Source organism: Felis catus, chromosome C2 (assembly GCF_018350175.1).
Source record: "Felis catus isolate Fca126 chromosome C2, F.catus_Fca126_mat1.0, whole genome shotgun sequence".
Classification (NCBI taxonomy): Eukaryota; Metazoa; Chordata; class Mammalia; order Carnivora; family Felidae; genus Felis; species Felis catus.
This window is the reverse complement of record NC_058376.1, coordinates 156,077,082-156,092,015: the sequence shown is the minus strand read 5'-3', so window position 1 is coordinate 156,092,015 and position 14,934 is coordinate 156,077,082. Positions and strand designations below refer to the sequence as shown.

Below are 14,934 nucleotides of genomic sequence, written 5' to 3'. Positions count from 1 at the left end.
TTGGTTAAGCGGCCGACTTCGGCTCAGGTCACGATCTCACGGTTTGTCAATTCAAGTCACATATCGGGCTAGCTGCTGTCAGTACAGAGCCCACTTGGGACTCTCTGTCCCTCAGTCTCTCTGCCCCTCCCCAGCTTGCTTGCTCTCTCTCTTTTTTTTTCAAAATAAATAAACTAATTTTTAAAAATGTTAAAAATAAAAAGAGTCAGAAGGTCTGGGGGTGCCTGGATGGTTCAGTCCTTACAGCATGCAACACTTGACCTTGGATTGTAAGTTTGAATCCCACATGTAGAGTTTACTTAAAAAAAAAAAAAAAAAGTCTGAAGGTCTGGTTTGAATCTTGCTCCTACTTTTCCTGGCCACATAAATTAACATCATTAGGCTCTCTGAACCCCAGTTTTACCACTGCAATTACAAGGACCTATCTCAAGGGTTGAATATGAGAATTATAGGAGATAAGACATAAAACGCATTTAATATGGAATTTGGAATCACATAAGAGTTTGATAAATATTGGCCATTTTTCTTTCTTTCTTTCTTTTTTTTTTTTAAGTTATCTCTACACCCAGCATGGGGCTTAAACTCCCAACCCTGAGATCAAGATTGATCCAGCCAGTAAATTACTTCACTCCTGTAATTAGGAAGAGCCTGAACAGGTTACTTATTTCTAACAATACCATGTATAGGGTGATACTGTAGAGTATCTTTACTCCCCCCAAAAATTACAAAGAACCTGGAGGGGTCACTTATTTCTAACTAGGTCACATTTTAGGGTGATACTCTACTGCATAATGGTACCCAGGAACACAGGACAGGAGCTCAAAAAGGTCTCAAGACCTTGAAGCAGTTCAGAGGCACAGGCCCTAGAGTCAAAGCAGACTGGGTTCATGGAGCTGTTTTCGTTTAAGAGCTTTGTGTCTTTGGACAATTTACACCAGCTATCTGTACCTCAGCTTTCCCATCTGTAAAATGAGAAACATCATAGTGGCTGCTTTATAGGACTGCTGGAAAGAGTGAGATGCTGCATGCAAAGTTCTCAGCAGGGCCCTATTACATAGTAAGCAACAAATGTCTGCTACCCGATCCTATCATCATCGTCATCTTCGTTAGCCCTCTTGACTACCAAAGCTCTAACCCTGTGATGTGAGAGATGTTGCTGTTATGACCGATGACCAAGGCAAGCACCAAACCATATATAAATCAGAATATCTTCTATTTAATCAATTAACATCCCCTGATCCAAAATGCTAAAACAATCTCATATTATTATCATCAGATCTTTGCAGTCACAAGAAAGATAATCTCAGCAGCTAAGCTTCTTCATAGATTTCCACTTTAATTTTCCTTCAAAATTCCAAAGCTCATTCAAATTTGGTAGATTAGTCTATTCTGTTCGAATTAGAAAATAAAATTACACAACATACGTTTCATTTCCTGGAATAATAATTTTATACAAATAAAACTAATGCAAGTTGTTTTAGACACATTAGAAGTTGTGCTACCAATAACAGACAAGTCATATTAATTTTCCTTAAGTATTTTTACTTCACAATTCAGAGAATATCACAACATTTTTATAGCTAAATTCATTTGTGTATCACCTGATTCTTCAGTTGGTTAAGTGTTTGTCTCAAACTGTCTGTTGTCATTTGGTTACTTTTAAAAAACTCAGCCACTGCTGTATTCAAAATTATTTTATAATCATCTTTGTTCACTTCTTGTAGGCAGGCAAGGTGTTGCAGACAGGCATCATAATTTCCAGCCTAAAACAAACCAACAAAAAAAACACACACACAGACAAAATTACCTATTACCTTTAAAACTAAGACATTCATTTCCAAATACGTTTCATTCGTCTCTATTTGGAAAACTCTTTAAAAAGACAGATCTAATTCCCCAAGTATACTAATTAAAGTCACTGAATGAAACAATATTCATGTCAATTAAGAAAGTAGGGTATGTCAATTGTATCTCAATAAAGCTAGAAATTATAGAGATTTATTTCTCAAGACTCACACTCTAACACCACTATGTGTATAAGTCATACATAGACACATAAGTGTATCATATACCTATGTACATGTATAAAACCACATCACACACACACACACACACACACACACACACACACACACACACACGTATATAGGTATATATTGCTAGCACGGTATAACAGCTGAGGCTAGCCCAAGAAAGGTAATATGATTTAATTTCTAATAAATATGCTCTGAATACCCAAGTATCAAATTCTTCTGCTTACATGTATGTAACCTGATAGTCAAATAAGGTTTTCTTTCATATCGTTTAACATCAGAAAAGTTAAAGTTTTGACAAGAAACTTCTGGGGTTCCATCTTAAAGAACATGCAAGAAAGAGCACCGAACAAAGAAGTGAACTGAAAAGACTGACCCACATAATTACAAATCTAAGTTTAAAAGACTGAAAAAAAAATAACAGTGTAAGAGTCAACACGTTTATGAAACACAAAAACTTGGGAATGGCTCAAATTACTCCCATTCCTTTTACCATATTTAAACTCCCAGTGTTTAAAAAATTTAAATAAAACCTACTCTCTAAACTTAATTCTTGAGTTATTACAGAACAAAAGTTACAAATTTAAAAATTCGTTGTGAAAAGATTCATATTCGACAGATCCTAGAAACGGAAACCGAAAGAAACCGCTGCTTACTGTGAAAGCCTGGAAAGCACTGGTGGACAACTCCTTCTCTTGATCGGTGATCCCAGAGGACTGACTCGTCCCTTCATGTTTCTCTGCTCCCTGATCTGCAAGCACACAAGTTTTGCAGTTCTTTAGAAATGAAGTTGTACAGGGAGTGTGCCCCTGGTTTTCTTCCTGTCTTCTTCCTAATGAAGTTGCTATAGTTAGGGCGCTCTCAATTACCATGACTTATCAGTGTTATAAGGAGTTAGAAGTCACTCCTCCAGGAACTTGAAGAAACATTTCCCTTAGCCATGGTCCGGCACAATGAAAACCCACCACCACATATGGAAGAATCACAGCTCTGTCCATCAGGACTCAGAATGTTGCATTCACTCAAAACATATTAGATCTGGCCCCGAGCAATCTATAGCAAAGTCCCACATATTCAAGAAACTATGCCAGGCTCTGGAGACACAAGAAGATTATAAATGCATACACAATACCTTCAAAAAGGTTATAATCCAGCTGGAATATAATAACATTTAACAATTAGAAAACTACATTGCTAAGAACTCATAGTTAATTTCCAGGCCAAGAATGCTTTCATAGGCTTAGAAATCCAAAAGCCAACATTAACACATTTAAAAAGCTTCCTTGGGGGGGACTGGGTGGCTCAGTCGGTTAAGCGTCCGACTTCAGCTCAGGTCATGATCTCGTGGTCCATGAGTTTGAGCCCGGCATTGGGCTCTGTGCTGACCGCTCGGAGCCTGGAGCCTGCTTCAGATTCTGTGTCTCTGTCTCTCTCTGCCTCTTCCCTGGTTGTGCTGTCTCTCAAAAATAAATAAACATTAAAAAGAAATTTTTTCTTAAAGCTTCCTTAACATGGTTAAATATCTATATACAATCTTTTTTCCCAGGAGTTTATTTTATTAAATTTTAATTTTAATTAATTTATTTTTTAATGTTTATTTGGGGGGGGGGGAGGAGGAGCTAAGAGAGAGGAGGACAGAGGATCCGAAGTGGCTCTGCATGGACAGCAGCAAGCTGATGCAGGACTCGAACCCACGAACCATGAGATCCCGACCTGAGCAGAAGTTGGACACTCAACCAACTGAGCCACCACCCAGGCACCCCTAATTTTTTATAGAGAATCCAAGTGGGAAAGGAGGGCAGAGAGAAAGAGAGAATCCCAAGCAGGATCCACACTGAGCGCTGAGCCCAGCAGGGGGCTTGATCCCATGACCCTGGGATCATGACCTGAGTCGAAATCAAGAGTTGGACGTTCAACCCACTGAGCCACCCAGGTGCCCCAAGTATCCATATACACTCTAAGATTAATGATTCCTGCCCCACAATTTTGTATTTTCAAAATTAATTTTTTATTTGAAAACAGAATTCCGAAATAAGCATAAAAATCTCTGCTAAATCAAGTCTAAAACTACTCCAGTTCACTACTCTTAACTGCTCTGACAAATGCTTCAAAAAAATACTTTTTAACGAAAGCGTCATCGATCCCAACTTTGCACGATGCAGTCACATGGTCTCAGCTCTTCTTCTTCAGCAGGGATGTGTCTCGACTAAGCCTCATCTATATATTGTGGCAGATGATTTTGGGGAGAGGGACTGGCAGAAATCATGCTTTCCCTTAGGATTTGGGGCCTTGATGTCAGAGAAGTAACAAGAAGCTAAACCATGAAATCACACTCTGGAGACAACAGAGTTTCCTCTGTAAAGTTACATAGCAGTAGCCACAAAACATAGTTCCCATTCCACACTAAGAAACAAACCTGAGCTTTTGAAATTTTTTAAAGGAAAGAACTGGCAACAAAGTTATAAAAGTTAATAGGAATAAATACTTCCAGGTAACCACATCTACAGAGCCAAAAAAAAAAAAAAAAAAAAAAAAAAAATTCAGCATCTAGTACATCAAGGGACCATAAAGAATGTTAAATCCTTTAACTCCATGTTTGAACAGATTTCAAAATCTTTCAGCCGTTTTCACATTTATTCAATGCCATAATAATAATTAAGGCACTGGGAATGGGAACGGCAGGAAGGGGAGGAAAGTGACAGTGCCTTGGAAGCTACAGCAAACTGTAATGCTGATTATTTTAACTTCAGTTAATCTCAAATCGATCCCAACATTTCTTGCTTTGCCCTGAGGTACTGAACTCAAAATACAACTTGTACTTAATAAAGATCAGTCTTTAGGGGTGCCTGGGTGGCTCAGTCGGTTAAGCATCCGACTTCGGCTGTCACGATCTCACGGTCCATGGGTTCGAGCCCTGCATCGGGCTCTGTGGTGACAGCTCAGAGCCTGGAGCCTGCTTCAGATTCTGTGTCTTCCTCTCTGTCTGCCCCTTCCCTGCTTGTGCTCTGTCTCTCTGTCTCAAAAATAAACAAACATTAAAAAAAAAAAAAAAAAGATAAAGATCAGTCTTTAGAAACGGTCTTTTACCATTTGAAAATTTTCCCACTTAGAAAACTTTCTTTTGATTTAAAACACACACACACACACACACACACACACACACACACACACACACACACACACACAAAACACCAGGGTACCTGGGTGCCTCAATCGGTAAGTGTCTGACTTTGGCTCAGGTCATGACCTCACAGTTCCTGGGTTGGACCACCGCCTTGGGCTCTGTGCTCAGAGTCTGGAGCCTCCTTCAGTTCTGTCTCCCTCTCTCTCTGCCCCTTCCCCACTCACACTCTCTCTCTCTCTCTCAAAATAACATTAAAATTTTTTTTTTAAAAAAGGACATTTTCCTACATAACCCACTAAAATGGTCACACTAAGAAAAGTAACAATAAATCAATAATATCATCTAACAAACAGTCAATTTCCCTGATTGTTCTAAGAAATATCCTATCACTGTATTTTTCCCTCCCAATCCGGGTATCAACCAAGGCTCACATATTTCCCTTAAATAGCTTTTGTTTCTCTTACTCCAGAGCACTTCCTCACCTTCTGCTGCTCCTCAAGTCACCACTTGTTATAAAGTCTAAGCTGGGGCACCTGCGTGGCTCAGCCGCTTAAGCCTCCAGCTCTTGGTTTTGGCTCAGGCCGTGATCTCATGGTTAGTAAGATGAAGCCAAGCTGACAGCACGGAGCCTGCGTGGGATTCTCTCTCTCCTTCTCCCTCTGCCCCTCCCCCTGCTCATGTGCTGTCTCAAAATAGAGAAAGAAAGAAAGAAACTTAAAAAAAAAATAAAGAAAGAAACTTAAAAAAAAAAATAAACTTAAAAAAATAAATGCCTAAGATAGTTACCTTGTAGAATGTTCCATATTCTGGGTTTATCTGATTGTTTCCTCATGCATTTAGTCTAACATTTATGGCAAGAATATTATATATGGGATAATAAATATCAGTCATTTTTAACATTAATTTTTTTGAGAGACAGAGAATGGCGGGGGGCAAAGGGAGGTAGGTAGGGAGAATCTTAAGCAGGGCCCACACCCCAGAGCAGAGCCTGATGAGGGCTCCATCTCACAACCATGAGATCACAACCTGAGCGGAAGTCAAGAGTCGGACACTTAACCAACTGAGCCACCCACGTGCCCCAACATTTTAATTTGTTTAAAAAATCTGCCTTTTGTTTTAAAAAGGTGACTTTTATGTTTCAATCATCTCCCAAAGAATATTCTGGCTTTTTTAGTTTTACTCACCAACAAAAGCCCCACGCACCATTAACGGAATACCAATGGAAAGCATAAATAGGATGCATGGGCTGCAAACACAGGTACGTGAGGGTGATGCCATTGTTGATGACTCAGAATAAAAAATTCATTAGACTATCAAAGTCTCACAATATTTGAATTTATTTACACAAGAGTTTTTCTCAGATAGAACTGTCGCTCCAGCCTGGAATCTAAAGACCTCCAAAACTTGAACCGAGGTAAAAAAACGGAGATAAGAAAGCCCTTTTCGGAGTTATTGGGAGGCTTCACCGAGAATATACGTGAAGTGATGAGAATGTATCCGGCAGAGTAGGTCCCCCTATGTGGCATGGCGGTGCAGACTTTATTGTTCCAACACACAGATGGGACCCGGGAGCACGGGGAGGTAGAGCCAATACCTGGAGCTGAAGTAAGAGGACCAAAACTCTCGTGCCACTTCTGAAATTACACAGTTGATACACAAGTGGAACTGGGGCAAATATCAGTTTTCCTAGTTACTAAAGAGCATCTGTATTAGATGGCTTTTAGGGTGCCCTCCAAGTCAGAAATTCAGTAACCCCAAACAAGCTTCTATAAAGCAGTGGATACGTTTGTTCACAAAGCAACACGATCCAACTCAAGTAGCAATGGAAGACAAATCTCCAAGTGGGGAGGTAGGGCAGATCATCTTGTCCCCCAGATTTACGACTCAATAATTCCTACAAACACTACCCTCGCCATCACCGCAAGCTTCCCGGAAGACAGTGTTCATTCCTTAACCCTGACCGTGAAGAAACGCACAACACTCGCCTGAGAGTCTTTTTTTTTTTTTTTTTTAAACTGTGACAGTATGGCTTGAATATAATAAATTCAGGCCATACATCCAATTAATAAATAGCTGAGAGACCGTAAGGGTCAAGTATGATTCTAAGTGCAAGGGATCGACACATGAGCCACACAGACAGGGCTCCCGCACTTGTGAAACTCAGAGGTTCCTTGCGGAGAGAAGATGCAAATCCGTGATTCCGGGTGTGACTAATGCCATGGCATTAACAAGGGCTGTGAGAGGGCACAGAGATGGCAAGTGAGGTCGGACCTAACTCAGAAGTCAGGAATGGGAAGTCCTGAGGAAACAGGGCTCCAAATGTAAACTGCTTGCAGCTTTGAAACAACCACCACTCCTTCCGGCCCGGCTAAACCAAGTTCTAGCTTGAGATACTATCTGCGCCTCCCTTCTACGCCACCTGCGACTTCTCCGCAATTGTAACAATAAAGCTAACATGCTTTGAGGGCTCACAAGGTGTTAGGCATGTAAGCACCTCAAATAGGGTAACTCATTTAATCTTCAAAGCAAGCTCTCAGGAGGGGCTTCTTTCTGGGTGTGTAAGGAGCCATTAAACTATGTACATTCATGATGTGGGCATTTTTTTTTTTTAACATTCCAAACACAGTACAGAAATACAAAATGCTTCGTGAATTTGCGTGTCCTCCTGCACGGGGGTGGTGCTAATCTCTGCACTGTTCCTATTTTAGTATATGTGCTGCCGAAGCAAACACAATGTGGGCATTTCTGAAACCTATATAGAAACCTATCTAGAAACCCATATTCCAGGAGCGTTCCAAAGAACCAGTCGTGCACAGAGCTGACTATGGGAGCCCTGGCCTGGTACATCCTGGCCGTCAGTAAAGATTCCCAACTGCCCTCTCTCAAGAGGGCAACACGGTGCAACGCAAACTGTACAAACCTTGGAATCAGTCCAGTCACATCTTCAGTCGGCCTCCCCTTGGCCACCTAACTCTCTGCTTACAGTTGCTAAGTAAGTACTGGCTCTCTCCCCTTTCTTCTGGCAAAACAACCAACAATTCTGGCAGTTTCAAAAAGAGACATATATATATGTATGTATATACATATACATACACACACACGCACGCACACAATTCTGCGCTCTAAACATACAATTAACAGTGAAAACAGCTTTAGCAAGACTTGATTATGGAACGGCCCTTAGATCACCGTCAAATCCCCGGTAGATGGCACACTCTTGAGAATCGCCACTTAACATCAAGAACAAAACATAACCTGTGCTAAGTGAACTTATCTAAGACTTAGATCTGCCCTACAAAAAAAAAAAAAAAAAGTATTCTGGTATCTGGGTCTTTCAGAAGTGTTACTTCTGATACAGTTAGCAGACAAAGGGCGCCTGGCTTGCTCAGTAGGAACAGCACGCAGCTCTGGATCTCAGCGCCGTGAGTCTGGGCCCGACAATGGGTGTAGAGACTACTTACATAAAACTTAAAAAATTATATAAAATGAAACAGGAAAAAAAGTTAGCAGATAAATTAACATTTCACTTCTACTTCAGCATACAGATAAATAAGAATTGAGTCCTTATAGGGGGGAGGAAAGCTAACAGTTTATTGGAGAAAAGTTTAAAAGGACATCGTTAAAGTTTTTTCTTTAGAAAGCCAAACAATGAGTTATTGTTAACCCAACTGTTTACACAATACATCTGTTTTGCAAAATTTTCAGGTGCACAAGAACAGTAAGGAGCCATTACTTTTAAATGTGTAAAAATGGGACCCAGGATTTCAAAGCTCCAGAAAGAATGAGTTTAGATTAAAGCAGAACACTATACCGCATATGTATCTGTCATAAAATTTTAACAGTGAATACAAAACTTTAAAAACGTTTAGGAAAACCAGAGTGTTTAATTTAAAACATTTATCTTCCCTCCCAAGGAAGTGCATTAAATTTAGACCAAATGTCAAAATTTCTTAGTTTGCCATCGAGTTCTCCCTGCAGCTCCTTCTAAAATGTATGCTCTCGGGGCACCTGGGTGGCTCAGTCAGCTAAGCGTCTGACACTGAGCTCAGGGGACAGCTGAGACGGAGCCCCGCGCCGGGCTCTATGCTGGCAGCGCTAAACCTGCTTGGGATTCTCTCTCTCCCGCTCTCTCTGCCCCTCCGCCGCTCACACATGCACACCTTCTCTCTCAAAGTAAATAAATGAACTTTAAGAAATAAAAAAATCATAAAAAATAAGATACACCCTCTCTAGGTTACTTTTTTAGTTTTTTTTAAGTTTATTCATTCATTCTGAGAGAGACTGAGAGAGCACACAAGCTGGAGAAGGGTAGAGGGAGAGAATCCCAAGCAGGCTTGGTCCTCCACACTGAGCCGGTTGAGGGGCTCGATCCCTCGAACCCTGAGATCACGAACTGAGCCAAAATCAAGAGTCGGATGCTTAACCGACTGAGCCACCCAGGCATCCCTCTAGGTTACATTCTCTGACAGGCCCAACTGCCAAAAAGTGATTTATAAATACTGTAAAGCAAGGGGAAATACCCAACAAGTCACCAACGCACTGAAGAGTTTAGGCTTCTACTCTGCATCATTACCCTCTAGGAACTATAAAAGTCTCCTATGATCTTCCTGAGAAAGAGAAGCCAGCTTTAAGATAAATAAACTAGACTCTAAGGCTTACAAGAGAGTCTGAAATTCCCATTTCTACAGACGTTTTGGAGAACAGAGCTCAAGAAACAGCCTTTTACCAGTTAACCATTATTTTATCTGCATTTTAACTTCAAGATAAAACTTTGAAACAAAAACACTCCAATGGGATCACTATTTTTGTTTTCCCTGTTATCTTTCTCTACTTTTCAAGTTTCCTATAAGGCATGGGTGTTATTTTTGTAGTCAGGTTTTTAAAACCTAGATTATTTGTGACTGCGGAGTTCTTACCAGAAAGAGTCTGCACATAATTCCACAACATGTCTTTATTTGTCCAAAAGTAGTCTCCGTTGCCGATTGTAAGAGAAAATGGCCCTTCATCCTTAAACCTGACTTTCCTTCTACTCTGGCCTAACGAACATGGCTGAGCTTCTAGGCGTACAGGGCTCTTAGGCACACAAACCCGGACACCCTTTAAGCCAACAGGCTTCATTTTGAACCAAACAATTGCCTTTAGGTCTGAACTAAGTCGAAAAGAAACACACTGCTTTTTGAAAACTGAAAAGTCAGTTAACTGAACGCACAGATACATTCCAATACAGAATGTTAACAATTCAAATCTGACTGCAGGAGGTTCTTCCACACAAGCTACCTTTTCAAAATATAGCTCAATGATTTTCAAGAAAGGACATTTTTTCCTCAGGAAAAAATAATGTTAAGGCCTAAGGAAACCCACTGGTACACTCACAAAATAGTGCTGATTCCTTTGTGAAGGCAAGTTTTAAAAAAGAAGGGTGCCATTCGAAAGAAAAATAATTCACGTCTGCCAAGGTCACCATAAAGTTCACACACCCTATGTGGTTTCCCATCACTTGGACAAGCGTCTCTGATTTATCAAAACCCTATATATAACAGCTGATTAGTATACAGCTCAGAGAAACACTATGTGACCAGCACTGCCTCAGGCTTGAGCACTCTGTCCAGCACTACAGAAATAAAGGAAGAGAATATCAACGATCAGTAACAACATGCTTTGGGGAAGACAGACAAAGCAGATCTCTACCACTGCTGAGTATCTTGGTTTTTATTTTTAATGTTTTTTTAATGTTTATTATTTATTTTTTTAACGTTTATTTATTTTTGAGACAGACAGAGACAGAGCATGAATGGGGGAGGGTCAGAGAGAGAGGGAGACACAGGATCCGAAACAGGCTCCAGGCTCTGAGCTGTCAGCACAGAGCCTGACACGGGGCTTGAACTCAGGGACCGTGAGATCATGACCTGAGCCGAAGTCGGACGCTTAACCGACGGAGCCACCCAGGCGCCCCTAATGTTTATTATTTTTGAGAGAGAGAGAGAGAGAGAGAGACAGACAGATCGTGAATGGGGGGAGGGGCAGAGACAGAGAGGGAGACACAGAATCCAAAGCAGACTCCAGGCTCTCAGCTGTCAGCACAGAGCCCGAAGCAGGGCTCAAACTCACAAACTGTAAGATCATGACCTGAGCCGAAGTCCGACGCTAAACCGACTGAGCCACCCAGGCGCCCCAAGATTTATTTTTTAAGTAATCTCTGCACCCAACCTGGCGCTCAAATTCACAACCCCAAGATCAAGAGCTGCATACTTCACTGAATGAGCCAGCCAGATGCCCCTGCTGAGGAGTATGTTTTTATTTTCGTATCTGAGACTAGTATTTATTTATTTGCTTTTTTTTTTTTTAATCTTCATTTATTTTTGAGAGAGAGACAGAGTACGAGTAGGGGAGGGGCAGAGAGAAAGAGGGAGACACGGACTCGGAAACAGGCTCCAGGTTCTGAGCTGTCAGCACAGAGCCTGACGTGGGGATTGAACTCACAAACCAGAGATCCTGACCTGAGCCGAAGTCAGACGCTCAACCACTGAGCCACCCAGGTACCCCTTTATTTGCTTGTTTTTGAGAGTAGTTTTTATATACAGAAAAGAGACCGTTTTTTAAATATTAATACTTGATTTATTAATGTTACAAATTCAGAAAGTGTAGATTTTCCTCAAACTTTTATATTCAACTTAGATTTTTCTTTTTAAGATTTTATTTTTTATAATATTTTAAAGTTTATTTATTTTGAAAGAGAGCGAAAGCGCTGGCGCGAGCAGGGGAGGGGCACAGAGAGAATCCCAAGCCGACTCTGCAGGGCCAGCACAGAGCCTGACATGGGGCTCAAACTCATGAAACTGTGAGATCATGACCTGAGCTGAAATCAAGACTTGGACGTTTAACTGACTAAACCACCCAGGTGCCCTTAAGATTTTATTTTTAGGGGCGCCTGGGTGGCTCAGTCGGTTTAGCTGTCCGACTTCAGCTCAGGTCATGATCTCGCGGTTTGTGGGTTCGAGCCCCGCGTCCGGCTCTGTGTTAATAGCTCAGAGCCTGGAGCCTGCTTCGGATTCTGTGTCTCCCTCTCTCTCTGCCCCTCCTCCGCTTGTGTTCTGTCTCTCTCTCAAAAATGAATAAATGTAAAAACAAAATTTTTTTAAAAATTAAAGAAAAAAAAGATTTTATTTTTAAGTCATCTCTTTACCCAACGTGGGGCTCAAAGTCACGATCGGAGATCAAGAGTCTCATGCTCCTCTGAGTGAGCCAGCCAGGAGTCCCTCAACTTAGACGTTCTATTTGGAGTTCTAATTTTAAAGGGATGTGATGAATGTTTGATCGCCTTTACAACGTTAAACACTCTTCAGACATAAAATTTTAACTACCTTAAATATGTCATACATTCAATTTTACGTACAGTTGACTTAAAAAGATAATTTTCTGAGAACTTAAATCTAAAAATTAAACTTACGAAAATAGTGACTCAGGTATTCTTTAACGTCCATGCAATAATATAATTAAAATTAAAATGAAAGTTCACAAGTATAAATCAACTATTCACTCAACTATACATTTAAAATTGGAGAAGCACCTGGTTGGCTCAGTTGGTTAAGCATCCGACTCTTGGTTTTGGCTCAGGTCACGATCTCACTGTTTCTGAGATCAAGCCCCACATTGGGCTCTGTGCTGACAGCACAGAGTCTGCTTGGGATTCTGTTTCTCTCTGCCCCTCCCCTGCTTGCACTCTTTCTCTCTCAAAATAAAGTAATTAAAAAAAAAAAATTGGAATCCTAAGACCAACATATTACTCTAAATTCCTAAACATTAACAACACTTTTAAGCATGAAACGTAGGTCACTATTACATCAACTCCTTATCCTAAAAACTAGTAAATGCAAAGGATGAATTTTCAAGTTTTTAACATTTAACATGCCTTTCTGGGAAGAATTATAGTTCATCCCCAGTTAATTAATACAGGAGCGCTGTTCTTTACAGAATATCAGCAAATAAATGTCAGCAGTAATGGAACTAGAAAAAGTACCACCTTGCAGCCCCCCCCCCCCCCATGATACAACTGATCACCAATGGTGGATGTTTAAATTATTCTAAATTATTATCCATTAGATTACTTCTAATTATAATTGGAAAAAGATGTTCCTATCACTACCTTACCAAATTGACCAAACTTGGCATCACTAATGGTGGACAAATTGAAACTGACATCATGTACTTTATATAAAGTATACAGAATCACCTAAAAATATACAAATATGGTAAATCTAAATCTAACCAAGCCTGAGAAGTAACTTTCAGTTCACAGAAAATACAGAAGACAAGGACCAAGGACAAGGATACCAGGAAGAAACAATCAGACAAATCCGGAATGTGGGGTATTATACAAGACAACTGACTTCGTCTCTTCAAAAAATCACTGTCATGCAACAAAACAAAACAAAACAAAACAAAACAAAACAAAACAAAACAAAACGAAAAGGGAGATACTGGGAATGAAGACACTGAAGAGACCTAAAATATATAATGTGTGAATCTTAACTGGATCTTAGTTTGAAAAGCACAGCTGGTTTTTCTAACTGATTAGTTTCAGGTGTACAACACGTTGATTCAACTCTGTATTACCTGGCACTCACCACAATAAGTGTGGTCACTGTATTGTTGACTCTCTTCCCTGGGCTGTACTTTTCATCATTTTGACTTATTATTACCTTATAACTGATACTTTGTCAGGTAAGTACAGCTTACTTTGGGGAAGTTTAGTATATTTAAATGGTAATTTTCTAAAGTATGACAACAGTTATATAGGTGAAAGGCCTTATTTTAAAAAAGTGCATGGTGAAATATTTAGAGATGAAGTATCTGTAACTATTCAACACTGGGGCGCCTGGGTGGCCCAGGTGGTTGAGCGTCCAACTTTTGATTTCAGCTCAGGTCACGAGATGGAGCCCCGCATCCGGCTCTCGCTTTCAACACTGAACCTGCTCAGGATTCTCTCTCTCCTCTCTGCCCCTCCCCCCAACTCACACTCTCTCTCAACATAAATAAACTTAAAAACAAAAGAAATATTCAACATTAAGAATTTTAGCTAGAGGGGCGCCTGGGTGGCGCAGTCAGTTAAGCGTCCGACTTCAGCCAGGTCACGATCTTGCAGTCCGTGAGTTCGAGCCCCGCGTCGGGCTCTGCACTGATGGCTCAGAGCCTGGAGCCTCTTTCCGATTCTGTGTCTCCCTCTCTCTCTGCCCCTCCCCCGTTCATGCTCTGTCTCTCTCTGTCCCAAAAATAAATAAACGTTGAAAAAAAAAAATTAAAAAAAAAAAAAAAGAATTTTAGCTAGATAAAGAAGAAGCAACTACGGCAAAATGTAACAATTGTTAAACTAGGTGGTGGGTATATGGATACTCATTTTTTCAATTTTTTTGGATGTTTGAAATCACTTGTAATACGAAGCTGAAAAAATACCAAATATGCAGATTCCCTACTGAACCCTGAAGAAAGCAAATGGCAGGACAGTACCACGTGATCTGCACATATATTTTATTTTTATTTTTTAATTTTAGAGAGAGAGAAAGCATGGAGCAGGGTAGAGAAGCAGAGGGAGAAAAGAGAGAATCTTAACCCACGACCCTGGGATCATGACCTGAGCCATATATATTTTTAAGTCAGTGTGAGCTTGGGTAGGTGTAGACAAGTCTGGAAGAACACACAAACTCAGTATTGGCTACCTGGAGACAGGAATTGGGTAGGGGCAATAGAGGACTTAATAGTTTTTTACCTTATACATTTAAT

The 14,934-nt window shown here is 40.4% G+C and overlaps 1 protein-coding gene and 1 non-coding gene across 10 annotated transcripts in view; both read right to left on the bottom strand.

Annotated features, from left to right (window-relative positions):
- CNOT10 (CCR4-NOT transcription complex subunit 10) overlaps positions 1–14,934 on the bottom strand; it is a 70,797-nt gene that overhangs the window by 51,166 nt on the left and 4,697 nt on the right. For 5 of the 9 annotated variants that reach the window (XM_006936558.4, XM_003992276.5, XM_045037913.1 and 2 more), the window contains exons 1-3: positions 10,074–10,342; positions 2,690–2,784; positions 1,602–1,763 (exon numbers count right to left, since the gene is read on the bottom strand). In XM_006936558.4, the coding sequence (XP_006936620.1) occupies positions 1,602–1,763; positions 2,690–2,784; positions 10,074–10,275 (459 nt within the window). In that variant the 5' untranslated portion in view covers positions 10,276–10,342. Of the gene's footprint in view, positions 1–1,601; positions 1,764–2,689; positions 2,785–10,073; positions 10,344–14,934 lie in introns of those variants that run through there. The other 4 variants (XM_019810996.3, XM_019810997.3, XM_019810995.3 and 1 more) reach the window with 3 other exon arrangements.
- Positions 7,787–7,889, bottom strand: LOC111556422. Its single transcript, XR_002735902.1, has one exon. It is a non-coding gene; the product is annotated as a U6 spliceosomal RNA (small nuclear RNA).